The sequence below is a fragment of the Dipteris shenzhenensis genome, chromosome 10 (genome assembly GCF_047967505.1).
Source record: "Dipteris shenzhenensis isolate YYH24624 ecotype China chromosome 10, Dip_SZ_1.0, whole genome shotgun sequence".
NCBI classification, from domain to species: Eukaryota; Viridiplantae; Streptophyta; class Polypodiopsida; order Gleicheniales; family Dipteridaceae; genus Dipteris; species Dipteris shenzhenensis.
The window spans coordinates 23,613,234-23,640,876 of NC_141605.1; the positions used below are offsets into that span (position 1 = coordinate 23,613,234).

Here is a 27,643-nt window from a genome sequence, read left to right on the forward strand (position 1 = left end):
ATGGAACATAGCATAACCTAGAGGAGCTTGCCATTGATAAGAAGACAACTAGCCATAAATAATTTTGCGATGTAAAATGCAATAAAGTTGCACGACACACACACACAATCTTATAGTAGTACTAAAATCCCAAAATATGGAGAAGGCTACAATGAGACATGATGATGGCCCCCAATTTAGCCTCCCTTGGACAACTTTAAAGAGCATAGGAACCATCATAATGGCTAAAATAAGGACAAAGTAGTGCTAATAATCAAACAAGCTTATGTAAATCAAGGAAACCCATGTGAGAAATTTTTTGGTTTATTTTTAACATCATCATTGCCTTATTTGCATGGGGGGGAGAGAGAGAGAGAGACTTTATTAAAGTCTGCTAAAGACCGATGGGTCTATGAGACTGAAGAAAAAACTGATACAATGAGCAAACGGGTGGAGCTACTAAGCAAGCATCCTAACCCATGCTAGAAAATTGTGTAAACATAGTCATTGATATCATAGCACATGTCCATCAAAATCATATATAGCCATTGTGGAATCATCCTCCTCATGTGGAGACACAGTCTGATCCAATAGGCATATAGAACATCAAGCTATACCCAACAACGGATTGGGCTATGTAGGCAACAAGCCCATAATGGATCGCTGTCTGCTATCTGGATGAGTAACCTGTCATGCCCTCCTAGCCACTACCCGATGTCTGACAAGCACCACTATAACCCCAGTCGGATGCACCCCAGGTCTAAAAATGGAGGAGATGTCAGTGAGTGTGATTTGTGTGTCTGTCCTTTGTTGGGTATGTCGTGTCTCGGTCTCTCAGGGTCTCTTCCTCTCCTACTCACAATGGCTGGGATATCAACCTGCTCTACCTGGAAGAAACCTATGATCATACTCTGGGATGGGCTGGGCACGGTCCCCTGCTCCTGTCTCCTCGATTTGATGAGACGATCTCTATGTCGGACTGCCTCATGAATAAAAGCTGCCATGCATCTCTGATCTGGGTATAGTCTGGAGAGGCCCTCGAATCTGTCTCTGAAAAGGCACTGTTATTGTCGAAGAATCTCATAGTAGACTGGGCAACGGAAGAGAAAGTACTCTTCTGACTCCACCTCATGGCGCTCACACAATGTGCACATGCGACTCTCCCTGGGAATCCCCTCTGCTTGCTCGCGCTTGATACGGAGTTGGTTTTATGACACACGTAACTGTCCAAGGGCAATCTTGAGTGATTGTCGTAGGTGGATCTGGGTGTACCCTGGTGGGATGATGAAACCCTCTGCGGAGATGTGCAAGTAGTGGTCACAACAGAAACTGAGCTTCACGGGGAGCTCTACCCGTGCTAGCCAGGCCCTGAATGTGTGAAGCTGTAGAAGATCCTCCCAAATGATTGGGTTGAATTCATCCCCTCGGAATGGGATGAACGGAGCGTTAATGCTGTATTGGAAGGGTGGCAGCCTATCTATATGAAAGCCCAATCTCTCAAACCATCTGCATGTGCGTGCATACCAACATCTCTGATCACCCTGTGTTGGTAGTGCCATAGAAGTTTTTAGTGCCAACCAAGGTAGCATGTGTCGCCCTATGGTACATGAGCCATACACATGCACGCAGTAGAGGTAAGTGATAGTCTGGAATGCCACATCTAATTGTAGTGGGGATGCTCCAAACTCAGCCTGAATGATCTGATGAGTGACAGATGGCTTGTTATGTACCATCTGTGAGAGAAGAACCTATAATCTCTCCACTTGAGTCCACTCTGTGTCACAGAGGTCTAGTCCCCAACAAGTGCTACCATACATGCCCGCAAGCTGGACCAAGGAGTCGAAAAGGAGAACCTTGGTCCGCGGGTCCTAAAAGTGTGAGTGGTAGCACTGTCTTTGCAGTCATGCCAGGGAGGTGTAACTTCTACTCAGGCGGACGATCAAATTGTGAAGATAGTTCTTGAAAATAGAACCCCCAAATATGTGTACGATGGAACGATCTCAACTGGTACCCCATCAAAAGTAAACTACTCTCTGTGCACAACTGCTTTGGAGGTGTTGAAAATCATAACCTTGGTTTTACCCAGGTTGACCTTCAAGTCATGAGACTCGCAAAAAGCCAGGAGTGCATCTAGATGTCTCTGGAGCCCCTCAGCGGACAAGGATAGGAGCACCACATCATCAACGTACAAAGGGATCTTGAGAAAATAGCTGGCAAGAGAGGAACCATCACCTCCTAGTGTCCTCAAAGACTCAAGCTCGCGTCTATGTAGAGGCCAAACACCATCGGTGAGAGTGGGAAACCTTGTTTGACCCCAATGGTGCTCAGGATCTCATTTGTCCATCCTCTCCCCGTCTGAACCCTTCCAGAAACCCTCTCATAAAGTGCCATAACAGCCCAAACTATCTCCAGCCCATACCCCAGCTCTTGTAACCGCCTAATGAGGTGTGCTCGAGGCACTGTATCAAAGGCTTTGCGGAAACCCACAAGCAGCAATATACCCTCTATCTCCATGTTTTGGCCTCCTCTATGACACTCCTAAGTGTCAGGATATGATCCATGGTCATGTGGTCACGTCGAAATCCTGCCTATCCATCTGCTCAGAGTCTCTGCATCTATGCATAGCGAGATTGACCTCCATATCTAGCACCAAAGCATATATCTTGGACATGACATGCCCGATCATAATGGTCCTGTAGTTGCTTGGATCTATGGGATCACCTTCCTTGTGGATAGGTGTGATAGTGTTCAGGGTCCAAGTGCATGGGAAGCCAAGGCAAATTGCTTCATTAAATAGCTTGGCAAGGATAGGGGCCAGGATATCAATCCTATATGCAACAATTCAGTGCATAATCCCTCATGATCCTTCGCTCAGCCATTCTGAAGCTTCATGACCGCATCTTTGATGCCTCCCTTAGTGAAGAGAGTGGAAGAGGTAGGTCATGGTGTGTGCGAGAGATCAGGTGTGGGCTAGTCAGGGATGTCATAAAGTGTGCAAGCATAGTTGTGCCAAACGTGAGTGTCTATAAGTGGTGAGGGGACTGCTGTTGAAGAAACCATTGCCAAAAGTCTTTGGAATTATTAACTGAAAATAATGTTCAGTAATGTATCCTCATTTTGGCACATAAACTTTCATTTCTTTTGGCAAACTAGATGGCGATAATCACGTAACGTGTTCGGTTCACTTGGTAGGCCATGTTGGGATTCGAATTGGAGTTGTTGGGGTGAAGAGCCTTACACTCACCATCATACCACCTATTACATGGCACAGACTCTAAAGGCAGTAGAACATGTGGTGTACAGAAAGGCATGAAGGGCATCTTCATGCAGTGATTGGCTAATCAACCCAGCCTGGTCCTCTAGGAGGGCTATATGGTCAATATAGGTGAGTAGAGTGCAGAGCCTTGCAGAGTATATGGTGAGAGGCTGTGGTCAAAGTGTGTCATGATAGGTAGTGTAGGTGGATGGTGTGGTGAGTGGTAGATCAAGGCGGGGAGTGGTGATATTGATGAAGAAGATATATGTGTGATCAGCCCCAGGTGGTGGTGGGTGAGATGGAGAAGTCTATGATGTGTGATGTGAAGGCAGGGGATCCCAAGATATAATCAACTATGCTAGACCCCCCTCCATGCGGAAAGCAAGTGAAGGTGCTGGAGGAGGGCCATTTGTCAAGACCATTATAGATAATGAGATCATGTGCCATACCTAGATCGAGTAGTGCATGTCCATAAGAAGTGATAGGGGCTCGTCTATCAGAGCAAACACTCGTGACATGTAAGCATTAGCAAGATCTATGTCAAGAAGTAAAACAACATCCTCTTGAAAATCTAATAGTGGCACCTGGAGTGCTCCTGTCCTGGCGTTGAATTGGAGAACATCTCCACAGCTTGAGAAATCCATGATATTATGGTAGAGGGATGTATACGGTGATGTCTCAGCCTCCTCCCGTACTGCCCTGGCAAAGTGTGAGGTCTCTGGTGGGAATTAGTAGAATGCTATGAAGAGATTACGGCAAGCGATGCATCGTAGTCGGATCCAAAGAAACCTAGAATGTGGATCTCTCCTCTCCACTGATTTCGCCCCAATAAGAGATGATTTATATAAGACTGCTACTCCTCATGATCCGTGTACTCCACCTGTCTCCCTCGTCTCCTCCCTATAGGCTGTGACTCCCACGTGTATCCACTAACCATCGGTAAGGGGCGCTTTGGGCTTTGATGCGTCTTTGTGTAGAAGACTATGTCTTTTCCTGTGTATGACTCTAAGAAATTCCCACAGGCAGAGGGTACCATTACAATTCCAAATGGTGCAAGCAAGGGTCTCAGTATCCTGGGTCTCATAGACCCCGTCCCCTTATGTGGAGGAGCGATCAAGTGGTCGACGGGGCCCGATGATGAGGCGTCCATCCCGCACTACTGCCCACTTCCCCTCTTTGTGAGCCACATCACGTAGTTGCAAAAGAGCACATCTCTCCTCTATCTGTCAAGGAGTCACATCCTCATCCATAGATATAGCGAGGTGATCACGTAGATCTGATCTACGGTGTAAAGCTGCCAGGCGTGCCTGAGTGTCCCTAAAACATATAACAAGAGGATGCTCTCTGTTGGTCTCTCCCCACTCGCCATTCTCCCACAATGGCATGGTCTGGAACCCCTAGTGTGATTGTGACAAAGGTGGCCACGTCACCCTTTGGTGCAGTCTCTGTCTGTGGGATCCCTCAGACTTTGATATTGAGAGCCTTAGTGGCCCTTTGTTGCTGCTCCAAAAGGGTGGCCGAAATAGTTGCCTTTACAGGTTTCCATTTCACTACATCTACCCATTTGGAAGTCTCTGCTGTGGTTGACTGCATGGTGGCTATCTAAGCCTCCACGGCTGCTATTGCAGATGTACCCCCCAAGGCCACGTTCAAGGAAGAAAGCTCCTTCTTGAGCTCCAAGATGTCCTGTTTGAGCTCCCGGATGAGACTCGCCCTGCTACTTTATAACAATCGCCTACTCTTGGGTGAAATGGGCGTGCTCCTGTGCAAACTGGGCCAATTCCACCTCACGTGCCCGAATGCTACGTACTTCTATGAGGAGAGACTCCCATAGATCTGGTGGGGCTGGATAGTGGATGGTTAGCTGGTAATGTGAGCAGAGAGTGGGGATATCAATGATGAGGGGATTCCAATAGAATACTAGAAAGAGGGCTGGTCGGAGGGAGAGGGGAGAGGAAAGAGAAAGAATATTGTAAACCAATATGCGTATCTGGGGACTGTGAAGTGGGTGATGGAATGGTTGTTGGTGTAGTAGTCGATATGGCTGTCGAGGTAGAGGTAGAGGTAGAGGTAGAGGCTCCCGCTGTAATTGACGAAGTCGATGATGAGGATCCCAAAGTGGAGGCGAGTGGTTATGATGATGAGGATGTTGAGATATGGTGCCATGTGCACATGAATTAGAGGCAAATGTATGTGATAAGGAAAGAATTAAAGTAGCCACCCTAGGATGTGGACTACATGATGTGGAGATGTGGATTGAGGATATCCACAAGAAGAGATGTGGATGAGAGGATCCCACATGGTTGACTATTCAAAGGGCACTCTCTATATAAGAGGCCTATCATGTATTGTTGATAAGAAGGAAGAAATGCACATTCACTCAAGATTCTGCTTATGAGTCCAAGCTAATCTATCTTGGAACCTAATTGACTTGAGCTATATGTCATGAGCATTCTCTTCATCATGTTTCCACATAGGTTCCATCCACCTTAGAGCGCTCCATAGATCCTGAGGTATGCATGTTTTGTCATGGTATTAGAGCATGGTTCTGCCTTTTGCTGAGGCGCCATCCATCTTTGTGAGAGTGAGATAGAGATCGATCGAGAGATTGAGAGATTGAGACTGATTGAGTTAGCATTCTTTTGTTCCGTTGATGAAAGAAAATTTCCATCATACAATTATGTCCATTGATGAAAGAATATTTCCATCCATTTCCTTTGATTGAGACCTTTCAGAATTTTTTGTTTATCCATACTTTCATTTATCCATTGTGAGAGATACTTTCATTAGTTTGAGAAGTTATGAGAGAGACTCCATTCTATTCTCACTGCTATGAGAGGAATGTTTAGAGAAAGAAATAGAAAATACATATTTCTTTTCTACTCAGCTATTGCCTATGTAAAGCCCTACCTAAGCTTCTATAGGCGGCTATCTACAACCTAAGCAGTTGTTGATATCCTCCAAAGGCACAGCCAAGACTAGCCCAAATGGCCTACAACATGGCGATTCATGTAACATAGGCTCCTACGAGCACTTGAAACAACAACCAATGCTCATGGTCTACGGTCGACCAACAAGAGACGAACGGCTAGAAACAAGCGTCGCCCTCAACTCTTGGTTCATCATCAACCCACCTCGAAGCTCAACGGGAGCACAGTGAGCCAGATGCCTACCTTGCAAAAGACTACTGTAACATATAGAGCTTCATGCCTCTAGCAACAACGAACTAGGCTCCATCAACATGCTTCCCTAGAGATACGGCTCATTTGTGACTCCAGCGCACGGACACAACCTACAGTACCAACAGATGGCGCATCCTCAACCGACACTCCTCTGCAATAGCACAAGGCTCCATAGAGCTTATATGACTCCAGCGCCCCCCTGTGCAGCCCCTAAGGCCACCGAACCGAGAAGCTCCCTCGTCTCTGTCAAACACCAGTGCCTCACGTCCAAATAGCACCCCTATCAACCAGCCCACAAGCTTCATCGAGCCTCTCTCCCCATAGCGCTCCAAAAGCCAGTGCTCCTTCACGAACTGCTCAGCAGCTAGCAAACCTTCAACGAAATGACCTTCTGCATGCTTCTACTCTAGCTTCAACGTCTCCTTCATCTCTTCGCGATGTCATCAGCCATCGCTGTTTCTCAAAAAACATCTCCTAAGGTTAGACCTTAGAAAATTGACACGTGGCAAAGATAACAACTAGCCATGATTCATGTATTTAACCTTGGTTGATCATGCACGGTTAAGTTACCTTACCCTCTGCCACGTCATCCGTGACACGTGTCAGGATTAGATCTGACCATGGTTAAGTTTTCTTAAACTTGGGTTAATTCAGTTCAATCATAAGATTACCACCTGTCATAGGGCCCCTTGCTAAGCACATTCCTGCAAGCTGCATGTGAATAGCCTCAGCCACATCATCGATTGCCCCTTTTCTTCACAAAAGCTTCGACAAGGCGTAACTTGCAATCTAGGAGGAATTTGGACATGCTCCAAAAGGGAAAAGTGATCACCTTTTCAAGCTCTATGCGTCTGTCAAATTAGAATCATTGTATGCAATTACACTGCCAATATTGAAAGAAATCAATTGGTAAGACCTTTGCAACAAATGACAAATTAAAGCATGAATGCACACATCGATGTCTTATAAGCATGCCAAAAGCACAAGTGCATGAGATGACCATAGCACTGGACATGGCATCCACACATAAAGCATTAAGGCACATGGAAGAACAAAGCATCATGCATCAAGCTATGTCAATAGAAGAAGCGAACGCCATTGACATGAAGCATTGAAAAGCAAAATCCTTGCCACCTTCAGCCCATATGTTTTGTAATCAAGCCTGACCACCTGAGAGTAGCTATGAAAGCACCCATGGGAGGTATTGACATGTAAAAACCACACTTAACCACCTTAAGTAGCAATGTATGCACTAAGGGGAGGTGATGGATTTGTAACTCACATCTGACCACCTTGCTATAGCCAATGGATCATGGCACCAAGGGGAGGTGTTGAGATATGGTGCCATGTGCACATGAATTAGAGGCAAAGGTATGTGATAAGGAAAGAATTAAAGTAGCCACCCTAGGATGTGGACTACATGATGCAGAGATGTGGATTGAGGATATCCACAAGGAGAGATGTGGATGAGAGGATCCCACATGGTTGACTATTCAAAGGGCACTCTTTATATAAGAGGCCTATCATGTATTGTTGATAAGAAGGAAGAAATGCACACACTCAAGATTCTGTTTATGAGTCCAAGCTAATCTATGTTGGAACCTAATTGACTTGAGGTATATGTCATGAGCATTCTCTTCATCATGTTTCCACATAGGTTCCATCCACCTTAGAGCACTCCATAGATCTTGAGGTATGCATGTTTTGTCAGAGGATGGTTGCCCCACTGAGGTAGGCATTATATCAATCTTTGTGATCGCTTTGTTGTCCACACCGAGTGCACTCCAGTTGATGCATGTGTCCACATCCTCTAGAGTCAGTTGCTTTGGAATCCTGTCATCCTTCTTGTTTCTTCCTTTATCCTTTTCTTTCTCATTCTCGCTCGCTTGTGATGCTAATTCAAAATTCTTTCTCTATTTTTAGGGTACGTAGGGCAACTGCAACCCCTCATGTGGGTCCATCAACCCACACACTCTTTATCATTGAAAGTGGAGGGGCTAGGAACAAGGAGAGGGGAGGCTAAGAGTGGGGAGTGGAGAGGGAGGTTGAGGGCGGAGGGTGAGGGGGACTGAGTGGATGCGGGAGGCTATAGAAGAAGACTTGTTCAAATATAATTTTGTGACTCTACCCTTACTTTGTGGAGGTGTTGTATGGAGTCCATATTTGTCCATAGTATCTATGTTGCTTCTTTCAACATGACTCAACTATGGATTGTTTCTCCTTAATATATTAATAAGAGATTTGTGAAGGCACATTATGGATATTGATGTTTGCAATTTGTCACCTTCTTTGTGGAGACAAATGGTCATGTTCTTCATTATTGTTTTTGTTTTTGTTAGAAATGCCCCACGAGATGGGTGCTTTAAGGTTCTCAGTGTGTTTTTCCACCTTTTTTTTTGCTTAACATCTTGATTATTTTCATTTGTAGCTGTTAATTTTAGAATGGTTTTGTAAAATTGGACTCTCTCTTTGCCCCATAAATTTCCTTGCCTCCTGCATAATGCAATGCTCACGAGCCACACATACTCCCTAGTTCTTTTTAGGGGGGAGAACGGCGCGTTTTATTTATGTCATTAAAAAAAAACAATATAGCTCTATTCCAAACGCTACTATCTTTCTCTGAGGTAGACCAATGGCAAGAGTGGCATCTGCTGCCGACGGTTGAGTCTATCACCCAAACACCTAAGGTGGGTTTCAGACCCATTTAGACAAGGGAAGGGTGCAAGAGCATCCTGCTCAATTAGCATAATCTGGTACGATGGCAGCAAAGGGCTCCATAGGCAGCACATTTTAAACTCATCCGACATTGAAAAGCCACCCAGTTTTGTCTTAGATGGTGGGCCAGGTAGTGAAGGCATCCAATCATAGAATAATTTGCAAGCACATCCATCCGCCTTTGTTTGAACAAAATGGATATTGATTGTGCTTGTTTGCATGTGTCCGAAACGAGCCTAATGCCCATAGCTCGCCCATGTCTAGCATGATTTTGGTGTTGGGCGAGTGTTTGTCCACCACCCCTTTACACACTGCCACGTAGACACATTTTTGGCAAACATGAACTAGGCAATGGTTGGCTAGTAAAGGCAATGGGGATTGGAAGATAGTTGGCTAGGTGGGAGAATAGGGCAGTGGACGAGGAGTTGGGCAATGGCTGATCAGTGAAGCCAATGGTGACTCGAAGATGGTTGGCTAGGTGGGAGAACAAGGCAATGGACAAGGACCTGGGCAGCGAAGCAAAAAAAAAGGGGAACAGGGCAAGGAGAGCATTGAATGCTTCCCCCACTAGAGTAAGGCTTGTGTGCCTGCTAGCCCCTGTTCTCTCTCCAATTCGCTAGCTTAAGGCCAGTTACACATGTATGGGTGGACGGACCCTTAGCAAAAAAAGGATGCTTGGAGAAAAGAATAGGGGCTGGCGAGCACTACTAGCTTACACATCACGGCGAAAGAATGGGTGTGGTGGTGGGTTGTCCTCCATTTTCTCTCGGGGGGAGTTTCCTTGCCCTGCTCCCTATGTGCTTGCCCTGTTCTCCCTCCTGGCCAATCATCTTTAGGTCTCCATTGCCTTTACAGGTCAGCCAATGCGTAGTACTTGCTTGCCAGAAATGCGCCTACCTGCTACAAAGGGATGCGGACGGACAGGCGTCCAATGCCAAAATTGTGGTGCAACTTGGGCAGGTAGTGGCGGGGTGCAACGACCCTAAGTCCAAGTTCATGTGTAACCACCCTAAGTCCAAGTCCGTGTGTAACCACCCTAAGTCTAAGTCCAAGTCCAACTGATTACCCAAGGGAGCCTAGGAACCTATATATACTTTTGTTTGTATTGTATTGTGCCAACGATGTCATTTTATAGGGTGACCAAGATAGAATCCCGAGCTGCCTCTTGGCAGGACGGGCACACACCCCCACCGAGAAGTGTTAGCCGTGTGGCCTGAATGTTGTTTTTTTGTTTTGCTTTTTGCGTTGTACTGAAATTGAAAGTGCCAACAGCTTCCCCATACAGGGTGACCAAGACAGAATCCTGAGCTGCCCCCTGGGAAGTGAACTCAAGACCACACGGTGTAGCTGCTTGGTGGTGAGCACTAACTAACTATCTTAATTCCCAAGTTCTATATAAGAACCATTCCACCACCATTGCTGCCCTCTCACCCATCATCATCATCATCATCATCATCATCTATAAATATATGATAAGAAGATGAAGGGAACCCTGCAAATCTAGCCGGAACACACTTTGAAACTGGCCTGGTGCAGAGCAGAAGCTTTGGTCACGGTGTCTCGTGCGAAAGATTTACACACAGGTGCTCAACCTCCTCTCCTGCAATCTGCCTCTTGTTTTTGGATTCTACTTTTTAGGTCACCTTCGCTCGTTTCCCATAATCACGCCTCTTTAACTGCTCGCCTAATCCCGTCTTTCACCCCCGCAACGCTCTCAAATTTAGAATTCGGATTTTCCGTTCTCATTTTGCACGCTTCAAGGCAAAGAAGAGCTTTTTGGGGCTTTAGGTTCTTATCTCACCCATGCTCTTCATCAAGAAGCGTAACCGTGTTGGCGTTTCCAGAGCTCGGAGCTCGATCGATTTTCCTGGTATGGACGTATTTGGTTGAGTAGTTGGTTATACAGCCACGTCCTCCGTTGGTTTTCTGTATTAAAGTTCAAATAAGATACCTTGAAAGAAATTGTTTTGCGCCATTTTAAGCAACAATGCATGCACTTTAGGGTGCCCTACAGTCCCCCCCCTCCCTGCCAATCTAGTAGCCTTCCAATGCTTACCTGTACATGAGAGGGAGGTTTTCTATTTGGCTTCGTCCTTGTACATCATTTTGTGTTTATTTGGAAGTTCAAATCTTGAGAGACTCAAATTCAAAGGGACTTTTTGTAGTGCGCTCGGCTCAGTCCACGTGTTTCATTGAAGGTGGAGAATCGTGACTGTTCTATATGGGACGCTTTTCGTTGAAGAAATATCTTCTAATTTTGTAATAATCGATGCCAGTGTTTCCAGGAACCTTCTTGAGAAGGTTAAAATTGGTGCTTTTTTTGTCAATAAATCTTATCATTTACACACCCGAGCCCGAGCCTCCTTACAGTCACATGTAAACATAATCTCTCTTCGCTTTTTGAAATCCCTTTTAGATGTTGTAGTTTGCTGATGTGCGTATTTGACTGCTGATTTTTGCATTCTGACAACAATGCAGTCCAAGTGATTCTTGTGCCTTAGACAGCCATCTGGAACCAAGGTGCAATCCTTTGAATCCAGGCGGCAGCTTATGCTTGGGTACTGATGAGTGCTTTACTCACTGAGTAGTTTTACCGCATTGATTCTTGTGCGTTAGACAGCCATTTGGGCACAAGGTAGCTTTTGGCGACTTAGAATTGTAATTAAAATCCTTTGAACCTAGATTCCATCAGTGCAAAGCACTCGGTCTCTATTTCTCTCTCACTTTTTTATCTTCTCTCTCTCACACACACGCACGCACGCATGCACGCACAGTTTAATTTCTTGCTTGCTTCCTTTTTTTCCTTTTACTTTGTAAGGTTCGATATGTTCGAGTCAAATGAACGTATATCCTAGAACTGCACAGTACAGCGTCCCCCCAACAGCCTTCTTTGATAACATCTCTTCATGGAAGCAAAAAAAAAAACATTCGATAGGTGTGCTATTTGTGGGTGATGTGCCTCATCAGGGCAGAATTAAGGGCTGCCATGCATCCAAATCAGCAGGATCGAAGCTGTTGTAGTAGCAGCAGATGGCAAAACACTACAGTTTGGGCAAGATTGAGAGTTGACCGATTTAAGATTTGGTCACCAAGCAGCACCCAAGGTGGCAAACTAGAGGGAAGCCCATAACAGGCCCAAGCCTTCCTTTTGTCGTGAAGGCCCTTAGGAAGAGCCAGCTCTTAGTGTACATAGCAGCAGCAGCCTACCGCTCTCACTTGCACATGAGGCACTTGTGTGTTTAAAGTTTCTGCAATTAGTCAAATCACAGTGTTTGTTTTTGAGAAAGCTAGTCAAATCACAGTCTGTGCGTGAAGATAGCTTGCATGCATGTTCATTTTCAGTATTCTTTCACTAGTCTTTCTATTACAATGACACCGAAATATACCACTCCATATTTCTAACTTGTGAAGCTGCAGCAGAATGGGATGCCATGTACCTCCCTCTAGGATGACGTTAGCACCTACCTAGCTGCGTGCAGCTCATACACAGTTAGGGCATGATAAAAGGGTCTATAGACAAAATTTTCCGCTTTTTCTTTTCCTGGTGCTTGGCTGGAACTGATTTCTTTGCGTGCTCTATCGTATACTCGTTATGAACTGCATATTGAAGTGCTGTCTCCCTCATAGACAACCTCTTCTGTGTATCAGCTTGAACGAATTAAAAAGGCTGACGTAGGTTAATTGGCGCTCGGTCCTTATTTGAGACCTCCTTCGAGCTCTTTTTAACGTTTATCTGCTCCTCAATATCTGAGTCAATGCACTGCATCTTATCCATTTATCTCAAAAAGTTATTTTTCTTTGCAGGAACCGTCTTCTTCAGAACATGAGCTGTCTTCTTTGTGTTTGTGGCACTTTGGGTTCTAGTGCTCACCATATGCTAAGGATTTTGGGAGCATACTCTCTCACACAATCACACAATCTAGCAATCCTAAGCTAAGGCTAGATATCCTAGGCTAATCAACTACAAAATCTCATGGATAGAAAGCATACTATAATTACAAAATCTCAATGAAAGAAAGCAGGCTTTGATACTATCACACTCGAGCTATAGTGGAAACGTGTATCCATATATTTTATTTTTATTAACACTTAAATCTGCTCCTGTGGGTCTAAGGTAGCTGTGAGCTTGCTCTATTGTCTATGATAGGTCAAAGCATAGGGGAGGGAGTCGGGGCAGAGGTGACGGCAGCATAGGATAATTTGTTTTTCTGGGTCAGGATGGTGAGAGCAGCGGCTGATACTTTTCTCGGTTTCATAGTGATAACTCACGCAAACTCACTAAAGGGGGTCACGTTGGTCACTTATTTGAATTGTATGACCTCTAAACTTTAAGCTGAGTTAAAGACAGTATTCTTTGCCTTTCTGTGTGATCGCTCTTGCCCTACGTCTCTTTGCTCGGTTTTATTTGTGTTTTTGTGTGTGTGTGTGTGTGAGAGAGAGAGAGAGAGAGAGAGAGAGAGAGAGAGAGAGAGAGAGAGGCATGTAAATGGACACTTTGTTTTGATGCTGACAGCTGTTGCAATTGTTGGACACCTTCGAATAAATTCGGCTGCATGAGTTTCCTTGGACGTGGCATATACTAAAGGTATGGCAACTCAGGCATGGCAGCCTCAGTCTGTACAGCCTCCTGTGCCTGGACAGTCTCCAATGGCAGGACCTCAAGGACATTGGGCGCCTTCTGCTTCTACTCCAATTCAGGGTCAGGGGGTGCCACAATCTCCTCACCCTGTTTCATCTGGTTTTCCACAGTCATCTTCCACTGCAGGCCCTCCATACAGAGCGCCCAGTCTACTTGGTTCTGATTCTACAAGTTCCCAGCCTTCACAATCCACAACACCTGTAAGTAATGTGAAACTCTTTCAAGATTTGAGTGAATAATGATTGCTGCATGCATGCAAGCCCCAGGTTGGGAAGTTACCTCTAATTTACTCTCTGTGTGTGTGTGTGTATGTGTGGTTTGTGATGTTGTGCAGCCTTCAGCAGCGGGTTCATTACAGCCAAGCTCTCATTCTATGTCCTCTCATTCAGTTGGTCAAGGTGTGCCAGGATATGCGCCTATGTCAAACCCATATCCTGTGCCCAGATGGCAATCACCACCCATGACTTTTACAACAACAGGACCACCCAGCTCCCAAGGGCCTGGAGGCCCTCCTCTTCCTTCAGGACCCCCTGGTATTTCTGTACGTTCTTTACCTTCTGGACCTCCTGGACTCTCAGCCCCTCCTGCTCCTCCAGGAATTCCTGGACCTCCTGATTCCTCGGGTGTCAGTGCTCCCCCTCTTCCGCCTGGAGCACCAGGTCCACCTGGGCTGCCTGTGCCTTCTGTGTCAACTGGACCTCCAGGGTTGCCTGTACCTCCTGTGCCAGCTGGACCCCCTGGGCTGGCTTTGCCTCCTGTGCCACCTGGACCTCCTGGGCTTGCTGTACCTCCTGTGCCGCCTGGGCCAGCTGCGCTATCAGGGATTCCTGTGACTCCAGGACCCCCTGGACTGTCAGGAAACACAGGCCCTCCTGGATTGTTGGGATCAGCTGGACCAACTGGAATTTCTGTTATGACTGCGCCTTCGCTACCTCCTGGAATTTCTGGTCCTGCTGGGCAAAATGCAATTTCTGGGGCTCCTGCACCTCCTGGAGTCTCCCCTCCTGGACACTCTGGGATTTCTGGGCCTGCAGGTTTGGTTAGCTCTTCTTCTGGGTCTGCAGTGACTACTGTGCCACCTGGGCCTCCTGGAATTTCTGGTTCGAATTCCTCTCCAGCTCCTGTTGGCTCATGGACTTCTGCAGATGCTCCTGGCTCAGGTCCAAGGCCAGCCTCAACTATTTCTGCCTCAACTGGAGCTCCTGCTGCTGGAACTGCCACAGGTGCCCCTGTAATGCAACAACCACAGTACATGCCATACATCAATGTGCCTTCTGTTCCTCCTCAAATGCCACCGTGGACACTCCAGTCACAGACAGGAGGTCAACTTCAGCCTCGCCCTTTTCCAGCCTACACCACAGTTCCAATGCCATACACACCACAGATACGTCCTGTATTTCCTCCACAATCAGGTATTACTAGTAGCAGCAAATCTCCTTCCCATAGCACCACAATTCCATTGACTCCCCCAGGAGAGCAAGCACCACAGGCACCATCATCTAAAGCATCGAACAACTTGGGGGGTAAATTTTCCCTTGTAGCTTCTGCTTCGTCAGGTCAAATTGTCAATGGACTTGGCACCGTAAGTGGAGATGGTAGTGCATCAACCTTGAACATGCAATCAAAGCCACTTAGTTCTATCATGGGCATGGGTAAGGTTGCTACTGAGTCTGGTTTGACGATTGACAGCCCTGCAAAGGATGAGGTTGCTGATGCTTGGACAGCTCACAAAACGTCAGAGGGGACAGTTTATTATTATAACTCCGTAACTGGGCAGTCTACATACGAGAAACCATTTGGATTTCAAGGAGAGGTAAGGAGGTATAGTATGAGCTTTACAAAACTAGTTTGAATGTACAAAATGAGATCACAAACCTTATTGTATTCATGCTTACCATGATGCTGGTGATGACTACAGGTGGACCTGGTGGCAGCTCAGCCAACTCCAGTCGCATGGTATTGCTAGTGACATCTGTGTAGACTATGTAGAGCAGTGAAAGATGAATGTCAGTACACCACTTTTGTGCTGCCCTCACCCCCTTCCCCCTCCCCTGCCTGAAATCTCTTGTGCTTCGAATTTTATGTTAGATGAGAACATCAATGATCGCAGAACAAATAGAAAAAGTCACTCAGTTTGCAAAGGATGAAGTAAATTGATTACCAGATGCTATGCTTTTTTGGACGGGCGGGTAGGGCGTTGGGTGGGTGGGGGTGGGATGATATTGCTGATGGGTTTCATACCTCACTTATATGTGCACTTAGACTGGTCATATTCAAGATAACTGCTCCAACAGTTTTCTCACACAAAAGAGTACAAAATTTTGGGCATGCAAATTGTGTGTAAATCAAAGTGATGCTACCTTAATCTCTCTTTTGATCCATGAATAATCCATGTGTATGCAGGTTGTGTGTTGTGAATCCATGAAGTAATGAGTAGCTTGAGTCCCACATGACAATGCTAGCAAATGTGCAGTCAGTTTCTTTAGATTAGTGGCAACTCTCAATAGGGTATTCGTTCTGTACTACATCTCATATTTTTATTCCTTGAGAGATGCAATGCTCACAAGAAAGTCATAAGGCTTAAATCAAGAGGAGTACAATAACAGCTAAGGGGTGAAGCCACTAAAGTGGCATTTGCACCCAAGGCTGATGTTTGAGACGAATAGAGATACACCGCGATGTCTCTGTAGAAGGTACATATAGCCTAGCATAACTGTCTGCCTCATGAGATCTGCAGGGGGATCTCAGTCATTCACAGAGAGAGAGAGAGAGAGAGAGAGGGTTTAGGGTTCATTAACGTCTTTGAAAGACCGATGGGTCTATGAGACTGTGAAAACAAACAAGCTGTGTGGGTGGAGCTACTAAACGAGCATCCACTCCAATGCAGAATGCAAAATGATAAGTGCTGAGTGTAACAGTGCTAAATGGTCATGTCAGAGTGATGATCATCTACACAACACTAACATCGTCATCATCAGAGCGTCAAGAGGTGGATGAGGCAGTGGGGGCATAAAGTCAGAGATAGAGTGCTAGCGGCTGCCTGCAGACGTGGTCTTGTGTTGTCTCTTGGTCGTAGCTCTGCGTCTGACAAGGGCTACTGTAAACCCTATTGGGGGAGCCCCAACTTTGAACAAGGAAGGAATATCCCCAAGTGTAATCTGTGCATCCATCCTCTGTCTGAGCTATCGCTTTGCTGGCTCTGTGTCACGATCATGACGGGGCCTTGTGGTATGGGAGTCCACATGGTCTGACTGGAAGAAATCAGTGATCGAGCTTTGAGAAGAGTATCTCAAGGAGGTCTGCTCGTGTGTCCGTGATCGAAGTAGATGCTCCCGGTGTTTGATTGCCTCGTGAATGAAGGCGGCTAGGCATCTTTGGTCTGAAAAGGAGAGAAAGCAGGACAATATGAGAGAGAGAGAGAGAGAGAGAGAGAGAGAGAGAGAGAGAGAGTTTATTAAAGTCTGCTAAAGACCGATGGAATGAGACTGAAGAAAAACCTGATATAGTGAGCAAAAAGGGTGGAGCTACTAAGGTAGCATCCTAACTCATCTAAAAAAAATCGTGTAGACATAGTGAGTGATATCATGGTACATGTCCACCATACACCTAAGCAACCATTCTGGCATCCTCATCCTCATGTGGAGACACAGTCTGATCCAATACAATACAATGTAGAACATCAAGATACACCCGATGGTGGACTAGGTAGTGCAGGCAAGAAGCCAATAATGGACCTCTGTCTGCTATCTGGATGAGTAACCTGTCGTGCCCTCTTGGCTGCTACCCGACGTCTGACGAGTGCCACTGGTGCAGCCTAAAGAGAGAGAAGATGTCAGTGAGTGATCTGTGCGTCTGTCCTCTGCCTGATGTGTTGCGTCTCGGTCTCAAGGTCTCTGCGTCTCCTGCTAACAGTGACATCAACCTGCTCTGCCTGGAAGAACTCTGTGATTGTACTCTGGGATGGGCCGAGCACGGTCTCGTGCCCTTGTCTCCTCGATCTGATGAGACGATCTCTATGTCAGACCGCCTCGTGAATAAAAGCTGCCAGGCATCTCTGGTCTGTGTATAGGAGTTGTCTGAAGAGGCCCTTGAATCCGTCTTTGAAAAGCGTCCACGAATCTCATAGTAAACTGGGCAATGGAAAAGAAAGTGCTCCTCTGACTCCACCTCATGACGCTCACACATGGTGCAGATGCGACTCTCCTTGGGTATCCCCTTTTCACGGCCGCTCTCGATACGGAGTCGGTGCAATGACACACGTACCTGTCCAAGGGAGATCTTGAGTGAATGTGGTAGGTGGATCTAGGTGTACCCTGGTGGGATGATGAAACCCTTTGCTGAAATGTGCAAGTAGTGGTCCCGATAGAAACTGAGCTTCTTAGGGAGCTTTGCCTGTGCTAGCCAGGTCTTGAATGTGTGTAGCTGTAGAAGATCCTCCCGGACGATTGGGTTGAATTCGTTGCCCCGGAATGGAACAAATGGAGCATCAATACTGTACTAGAAGGGTGGCAGCCTGTCTATATGAAAACCCAATCTCTCAAACCACCCGCATGTGCGTGCGTACCAACATCTTTGATCACGCTAGCATTCCCTGTCTCGATCCTCAACTGATGGGACAAGACCCACATCTGTTCGATGGCACCTCTAGGCGTAGCAGGCTACCATGGCTAGCACTATCCTCTTCTATGGCACTTGCAGGCAGCAGCGGGAGACCAGAGGTGCTGGTATGCACGCACAGAGAGATGGTTTGAGGGACTGGGGCTCCACATGGACAGACTACCTCCATTCCAGTACAGCATGGATGCTCCGTTTTCTCCCCTCTTATCACACGAGGTCAACCAAGTTACCCATGAGGATATCTATTACAGCTACACACATTCCGGACCTGGTTGGGCCTGAGTGATCTTCCAGTGAAGCTGGGCTTCTACAGAGATCACTTCTTACATGTCACAGCGAAGGGTTTCATTGACCCACCAGGGTACACTTAGATTTACTTACCCCACTCATTGAGGATCTCACTTAGACAGTTCCGGGTCTCTTCGCATAGACTTCCGGGACTCTCTCTCTCTCTCTCTCTCTCTCTCTTGCAGCCTCTCCGCTCCCCGCTCGCCCTCCCCCTCTTGCAGCCTCTCCCCGCTCCCCGCTCCCCCTCCCCCTCCCCCTCCTGTAGCTCCGCTCTGCCCCCCCCTCCCGTAGCCTCTGCCCCCCTCCCGTAGCCTCTGCGCCACCCCCCCCTCCCATAGCCTCTGCCCCCCTCCTCCCGTAGCCTCTGCGCACCCCCCCCCCTCGCAGCCTCTCCCCCCTCTCGCAGCCTCTCCCCCCTCCCGTAGCCTCTGCCCCCTTCTCGCAGCCTCTCCGCCTAGCTCCCCCTCTCGCAGCCTCTCCCCGCCCCCCCTCTCGCAGCCTCTCCCCGCCCCCCCTCTCGCAGCCTCTCCGTCCTGCCTCCCCCTCTCGCAGCCGCTCCCCGCTCTCCCTCCCCCTCTTGCAGCCTCTCCCCGCTCCCCCTCTCTCCGCTCTGCCCCCCCTTTACCGTAGCCTCTCCGCTTTGCCCCCCCCCCCCTCCCGTAGCCATCTGCCTCTGCAGGAAATCGTGCACCTGAACAAGTCCTACAATGGCCCACAAACCCAAACAGTTTCCGAAGCCAATTGTGGGAGAGATCACAAAGCGCATCTCCAGGAGTGGATTAGCAATTGACAGCCAACCAATCCTGAAAACATCGGGTGCAATGGGCACCAATGCAGTTCTTTCTCCCGCAGCCATCATCTCTACTCCGACCACTGCCTCCCCCACCAGTGTACCACTCAGCCTGCCCCCCATAGGAGAGGGTCCCAGTTCCTCACCCCCCACACAGCTCCCTTCTGTCTCCACCACTCTTATGTCCCCCCTTCCCCTCACCCAGCAGCCTTTCTCCACTCCCCTGCTATATACAGCCAGCCTATCTCCCACGCCCCCTCAGCCATATGCCATGTCCCAGTACGCACCGCCCCGGGTCCCACCTGAGACGATAGATTACATCTTTACGGAGCTACATCGACTACGGGATCATACCGTAGCACAAGATCAGCTTATTCAGAGCATGCGCCAGGAGATCACTCACCTCCGTCAGGAGGTTGTCTCTCTCACTGCTGCAGTCACAGCGGCCCTGCGCACTACACTAGAGGTGGAGGAGCGGATCGCTACCATCCAGACTGCTATTGCGGAGACTACCAGATGGGTGGACGTTGCAAGACGGGCACCCAAAGCAGCAGTCTCAGCCACCATCGCCGAGCAGGAACAGAGGGCCAGTAAGGCTCTCAACATCCGAGTACGAGGTATCCCCTGCGCAGATTCACTCACCCCCTTAGCGGACGCGACTGCTTTCGTGACCTCTACCCTCGGCCTCGTCGAGCATGGGATCAAGCATGCATGGCGCACAGGACGAGACCCCACGCGCCCACAGCCACTCATCATCCGATTCAGGGATACTCAGGCTCGACTTGTAGCACTCAGGTAGCGTGCTACACTACGGGACCACCCTACTATCTTCATGGATGAGGATCTCACACCTATGCAGGTGGAAGAGCGGCGCACCCTGCTTCAGAGCGAGATGTAGCCCGTCAGGAGGGGAAGTGGGCTGTCGTCTGAGATGGCCGCCTATTAGTTGGCCCCCGCCGTCGAGCCCCACCAGGTACTCCAGACACGGTAGTAGACTCCCCCCCCAAATAGGGAGACATGGTCTATGAGATTCAGACTGAGCACACAGTACCCTTGGCATGCACCATATGAAACTGTAATGGTACCCTATGGTCTGACCTGGGAACTTTTCCGAGTCATACACTGGACGCGACATCAGAGCCCCGAGCACCCTCTCCCCTCGGTCAGTGGCTATACCTGGGGGTCAGTATTCCGTGAGGAGACCAGATATACTGGGGGGGTCCGAGGATTAGGTGGAGTTGCAGTACTCCTTCGTTCAGCGCTCACGAGCTTGATATCCGTGGTTAGACGGGATGTCCATGCTCGTTACCTATGGCTCCGATTTCGACGCCCCTCCTCACGCGACCTCTTTATTGCAGTCTGCTACTTTCCTCCTGAGACGTCACATTTCGCACGGATGCTACGTGAGGATACGGGGGTATCCCCCTATCTAGATCTCTACTCAGACATTGTGGAGTTCTCCAGACGCGGAGAGGTCCTCCTAGTTGGGGATTTCAACGCAAGGACAGGTGCACATCTGACATCACTCCTGGACTTCCACTCAGATCCGGTCCTATTACCTGAGATGGACATAGAGGACTCGGGCTTCCCCGTTCCTCAGCTGACAGTCGCGCTCCCGTTACTGCGTATGGGCAGGCTCTTTTGGACCTTGGACGTATACACGATTTGGTCATCTACAATGGACTAGACCGGTGGCCTGCCTCCTCTGGTTTCACATGTTTCCCACATGGCGGAGGAGCCAGTGTCGTCGACTACATTCTGGGATCTCCTGCTTTAGCCCCACAGATCACTGACTTCCGCACTGCACCCTTACCCCCAGGAGCCGACCACACTTACCTGTTCTGTCATATCCTTGCGCCTCGAGCCCCTCCTAGCCACACCCCGCACTACACTACCTATCATGATATACACTTTGATCATAACCTCTCACGTGATTACTCAGCCCACCTAGCCTCCCTCCTCAGACACATAGACACCATACCCTCTCTAGATCACCGAGCCACCCTTATCACCCACTCCCTTCACAACGCAGCCCGTCACATTTTTCCTTCCACTACTCGGTCCACCCGCCCTCCACCTGCTGGCTCCACCCCTTGCAATAGCTGGTATGATGACGAGTGTAAAGCATTACGCCGCACACTCCGACTCACGACCCAGCGAAACGCTAGGGCCGACCCACATTTCACCAGGGATTATCGTTGACTAGTCTGTCGCAAGAAGCTAGCCTTCCTGCGCCAGAATGAGGATACGCTAGTGAACATTCTGTTTAGTAGCAACTCCAAGGATTTCTGGAGGAAATTCCTAGAACGTCGATCCCCCTCCCCCCTCACAGACACTTCCCTCTGGCACTCCTACGCACGTACACTCTATGATATCCCTGATCAGCCTCCTCCCGACCTCTCAACCACCCCCCGTCCCACTTCTTGTACCCTCTTCACAAGCCAGGGAGTCACCCACGCAGCGCTTAAGCTTCACAACGGCCGAGCTAAGGATCATGAGGGCCTATGCACAGAGTTTGTTGCCTATGGCATCAAAACTCTAGCCCCCATCATGGCAACGCTGTTCAATGAAGCTGACTGCCACGGGTTCCCCAGAGCCTGGACCCTGAACACTATCACACCCATCCACAAAGCAGGAGATCCCATGGATCCAAGGAATTACAGGACCATCATGATTGGACATGTTATGTCCAAGATCTATGCATCAGTGTTAGATGGCAAGGTCAGTGCTCGCGCAGAGGTACGGGGGCTCAGGGCATCCGGACAGGCCGGCTTCAGGGCGGATCACTCGACTTACGATCACATTTTTATACTTAGAGGGATCATTGAGGAGACCAGACACAGGAGACAGAGAGTATATTGTTGCTTTGTGGATTTCCGCAAGGCATTCGAGAGCGTTTCCCGCGCCCGACTCGTCAGACGCCTGTAGGAGTTAGGCTACGACTCGGAGGTTATCTGGGCAGTAGTAGCTCTCTACGAGCGGGTGACGGGCCAGGTCAGGATTGGCACCAGTTGGACCTCAGAGATCACGAGCACTATCGGAGTCAAACAAGGATATCCCTTGTCACCGACTCTATTTGGCCTCTACATCGACGAGCTCGAGACCACCATCAGGACACTCGGAGGTGCAGGTTGCTCTCTTGCAGAGGCTGTCATCCAGATTCTCCTATACGCAGATGATGTAGTACTACTATCCTCTTCTGCTACTGGTCTTCAGCGACACTTGGATGGACTTCAGGTCTTCTGTGATACACATGACTTGAAGGTCAACCTTGGGAAAACCAAGGTGATGATCTTCAACACTTTCAGACCAGCTATGCACCGAGAGCAGTTCCTCTTCGCCGACGACCCTGTTAAGATAGTTGACTCTTACACATACTTGGGCGTTGTCTTCTCAGGCCCGATCTTCACGATGCGCCCGGCCACGCAGGCCAGGATCAGTCGGGGCTACGTCGCTCTTGCCAGGCTGGAGTGACAGTGCTACCACTCCCACTTCCAGGACCCGCGGACCAAGTCTCTCCTTTTTGATTCTTTGGTTCGCCCAGCAGGCATGTACAGTAGCCCGTGGTGGGGAGCCGACCTTTCAGACACAGAGTGGGCTCGAGTCGAGCGCCTACAGATACTGATGTTTGCTCGGATGATGCGCAACAAACCATCGGTACCACACCAGATCATTCTAGCAGAGTTCGGCGCCTCACCCCTACAGCTTGATGTGGCTTTCCAGGCTATCACTTATCTCCACAGAGTCAGGGATTTCAGCTCCTCCGCCAACGGTCGCCTCCGCCTACCTTGGCTAGCCCTATCCTCCTCTATGGCCTTATCCGTTGATGGGGACCAGCGATGCTGGTATAGTCGTCTTTCCAGTTGGTTCACCTGACTGGGCCTCGACTTAGACCGGTTGCCTCCTTTTCAGTACAGCCTCGACGCTCCACCATCTCCCCTCTTCCCCATTGACCAGGAGGTCAACCGGCTCATTCGGCGGATCTGCTCCAGCTCCACACCTGGCGGACATGGTTTCTTCACTCCGAGCTTCCTGTAAATCTCGACTTCTACCGCCGACATTGCCTCCAGATCTCATATGAGGGCTTCATCACACCTCCGGGTTACACATAGCTTCATCTACCACATGCGCTCCGGATCTCCCTCGGTCAGTTTAGGGTTTCGTCACACCGATTACGGATCGAGAGCGGATGCGCAGAGGGTATCCCACGAGAGGGCCGCGTTTGCCCACTTTGCGACTTGCAAGAGATCGAGTCGGAGGAGCACTTTGCTTTCAGATGTCCTATCTATTTTGCCATTTGAGGCCGGTACCATTGCCTCTTCCATGACGGATTCGGTCCCCTCCCACACATGCTGCAGTTCTCGGATCAGCGATGCCTAGCCGCTTTCTTACATGAGATGACTCGCCACCGAGATACCTCTCTTCGAGCACGGCGACACGCGCAGCACACACAGCGTGAGGACACCTAGCGGCCCATCACTGATTTCTTCCAGTCACAGGATACCTCACCTCAGTCTAGCCGACGACGTGGATGTGAGCGAGAGCCAGAGCCACGACAGCTGCGCCAGCGGACAGACTCACACATCCGGGTCCATGACATCTTGTCTCTGCTCTCTGCCCACCCCACCGGGGTTACCGTTGCCCTCATCCACAGGGCCACCTGCCGTCCCCGACGACCCCGAGCTCGACTAGGCCGCGTGACGTCAGAGGCCAATCATCTATCGCATGGTTTTTTCCGGCCTCCCATTTGACGGCCCCTCTATGATTGGTCTCTGACGATCACCACCTGCACATATATATTGTATCTCCCCCCTCTGCCCCATTTTTGGTGCCCCCCCCTTCTTTTTTGTATCATTTGGAGGTAGACACAAATTTTTTGTATCAGGACTAGACACACCGTCCTTCATAACCTCTTTTTTGTAGAAACGGTTGGCTGGCCCGTTTTGAGACCGCCACCGTTATGCTCATTGTATCAGTTATCTTTAGTCTCATAGACCTTCACGGTCTCCCGAAGACTTTAATAAACTTTCTTTCTTTCTTTCTTTCTCTCTCTCCCCCCCCTCCGCATCATATGGTTAGATCTCCTCCAGCTCGACACATCTGGGGGGGACCAAGAGTTCCCCACCAAGACCCAGCTCTACTATGACCACTTTCTGAGAGTATCGGAAGACGGGCTCATCATCAAACTTCAGTATCTCGAGGACAGAGGAGTCTCACACGCTAGCCAATGAAGCATATCCTCTACTCAAGTGTGCCTGCATCGCGGGTCTCATAGTGAAGATGGGTCCGAAAAAGACGACCCCTTGATAAGTGTATGATGAAACTACCTCAACAAGTGACCCATCAAATGTGAACTGCTCCTGGCGCATGATGGCTCGAGATGTATTGAAGATCATAACCTTGGTTTTACCCATGTTGACCTTCAAATCATGAGACTCACAAAAGGACTGTAGTGCGTCAAGGTGTTTCTGGAGCCCCTCTGCTGAGGAAGACAGGAGAGCCACGTCCTCTGCGTAAAGCAATATGCGGATCAGCGTGCCCACAAGAGAGCAATCTACCCCCCCTGTGCTTGCATCACTGTCTCAAGCTCGTCAATGTAGAGGCCAAACAAGGTAGGTGATAATAGACATCCTTGTTAGACTCTGATAGTGCTCATGATCTCGTCTGTCCACCCAAATCCTCCCCGGACTCTGCCTGAAACTCTCTTATAAAGTGCCATGACAGCCCAAATGATCTCTTGGTCGTAACCAAAATCCTGTAGGCACCGTATGAGGCGGGCTCTCGGAACCGTGTCAAATGCCTTGCAGAAATCGACAAAGCAACAGTAAATCCTCTGCTTTCGTGCCCTCGTCTCCTCGATGATACATCTGAGGGTGAGAATGTGCTCCATGATCACACCGGAATTTGGCCTGTCTTGCTGCTCTAAGTCCTTGACACTCCGCAAATGTGTTGACCTCAGAATCAAGTACTGATGCATAAATCTTGGACATGACATGTCCAATCACAATGCGCATGTAGTTCTCCGAGCTCATGGGATCCCCTGCCTTGTGAATGGGTGAGATAGTGTAAATGGCCCAGGTGTGCAGAAACCCCAAACAAACACCTTCATTAAATAGCTTTGCTAAGATCGGGGCTAGGAGGTTAATCCCATATGCAATGAACTCAATGCATAGTCTCTCATGATCCTTCGCTCGGCCATTATGAAGTTTCATTACGGCATTCTTTACCCCCCCGTAGTGAAGAGGGTGCAGGATGTGGGGCGTGGCATATGTGATAGGTTAGGGACTGGCTGGTTTGGGATATCATAGAGTGTGCGTGCATAATTAAACCACACCTGAGTGTCAGTGAGTGGTGAGGGGGACCGTCCCTCTAGAAATCTCCGCCAAAAGTCCTTAGAGTTGTTACTGAACAGAATGTTTAGTAGCTCCTCCTCGTTCCGACGAACATAGTCTAGTTTCTTTCTCCGTACCAGTTGACGGCACTCGCGTAGCGTCTCTGGTTCACTCGGAAGATTGTTTTTGGTTTCGAATATGAGTTGATGGCATAAAGCCTTACACTCATCATCATACCAGCTATTACATGGTACGGTCCCAGGGGTGGTAGGCAGGTGGAGCGGGTGGTGTGGGAGAAAGCGTGGAGAGTAGCCTTGTGTAGTGAGCGGGTGACTAGGGCAGCACGATCCTCTAATAGGGGTATGAAGTCAATGTAGGCGAGAAGTATGTACAGACGACCAGAGTAAGTAGGTGAGTGATCGTGATCAAAGCGTATATCATGGTAGGTGGAGTAAGAACTCGGCGGGGTGGAAAGTGCTACGCGACGGGGAGTAGAAATACTAAAGAAAAGATAGGTATGATTAGCCCCTAGAGGGAGAGGTGCTACGGTAAAGTCAGTGATGCGAGATGTTAAGGCAAGGGATCCCATGATGTAGTCAACAACACTGGAGCCTCCCCCATGTGGAAAGCACGTGAAACCACTTGATGCGGGCCATATGTCAAGACCATTATAAATAATGAGATCATGCATCCTGCCGAGGTCTAATAGGGCCTGCCCATAAGATGTGAATGGTCCTTGTCTGTCAGCCGAAACCCGTAGCATACTTGCCTCCTCAAGGTCAATGTCTGGTAGTAGAGTGGAATTATCCTTGAAGTCAAGGAGTGGTGCCTGACGAACGCCTGTCCTCGCGTTGAAGTCCGCAACCAGGAGGACTTCTCCGCGGCTAGAAGTCAACAATGGACTGATAAAGAGCAACAAATGGAGATGTCTCTTTTTTCACCTCGAATATCTCTGGCAAAGTGGGAGGTCTCAGGGGGGAAGTAGCAAACTGCAATAAACAAATCTCGGCTGTCCATGTGCCGAATCTGGATCTAAAGAAACCTGGAATCTGCATCTCTCTGCTCCACCGAGATGGCCCCCAAAAGTGTGGATTGGTAAAGGACTGTGACTCCTCCTGACCCTCGAACCCCTCCTGTATCCCTCGTCTCATCTCTGTAGGCAGACTCCCATGTATACCCGCTAACTATTGGTAGTGGGCGCTCTAGACTTTAATGTGTCTTTGTATAAAAGATTGTCGTGACTTGTATAGGATTTCGAGAAGTTCCCTAGTTCTGACCAGAAGGTACCATTACAGTTCCAGATGGTGCAGGATAGGGTCTCGGATATTTGAGTCTCATAGACCCCGCCTCCCTATGTGGGAGGGGAGGTGGGTGCCCGACGGGGGCTTGTAAGGAGTCGTCCATCACGTACAACTGCCCACTTCCCCTCCTTGTGGATCTGATCTCGCTGCTGCAACAGGAAGTGCCTCTCCTCAACCTATAGTGGAGTCAGGTCCTCATCCATGGAGATCGCTGGCTGGTCTTGCAAGGCTGACCTACGATGTAAAGCCGAAAGTTGTGCTTGAGCGTCATGGAACCGTATGATAAGGGGCCGCTCTCGGTTGGGGTCCCTCCCTGCCCGCCATGCTCTCTCAATCCTGTGCTCAGTCGTCTCTAGAGTAGGGGCCACGAAGGCTGTCGCATCTGCCATTGGTGTAGCCTGAGTGCGTGGGATCCCATGTACTTTGATGTTGAGAGCCTTACAGGCTCTCTGCTGCTTCTCCAGGAGGGTAGCCGAAACGGTTACCCTTGCAGGTTCCCGTTTGGCTACGTCGACCCATCTGAACGTCTCCTCGATGGCAGATT

General features: G+C 48.9%; 1 protein-coding gene across 4 annotated transcripts in view; it reads left to right on the top strand.

The window, feature by feature from the left end:
- The first annotated feature begins 10,577 nt into the window (after positions 1-10,577).
- PRP40C (pre-mRNA-processing protein 40C) overlaps positions 10,578-27,643 on the top strand; it is a 53,450-nt gene continuing 36,384 nt past the window's right edge. For 3 of the 4 annotated variants that reach the window (XM_087380190.1, XM_087380192.1, XM_087380193.1), the window contains exons 1-4: positions 10,578-10,715; positions 13,646-13,971; positions 14,106-15,584; positions 15,690-15,727. In XM_087380190.1, the coding sequence (XP_087236316.1) occupies positions 13,720-13,971; positions 14,106-15,584; positions 15,690-15,727 (1,769 nt within the window). In that variant the 5' untranslated portion in view covers positions 10,578-10,715; positions 13,646-13,719. Of the gene's footprint in view, positions 10,716-10,852; positions 11,003-13,645; positions 13,972-14,105; positions 15,585-15,689; positions 15,728-27,643 lie in introns of those variants that run through there. The other variant, XM_087380191.1, reaches the window with a different exon arrangement.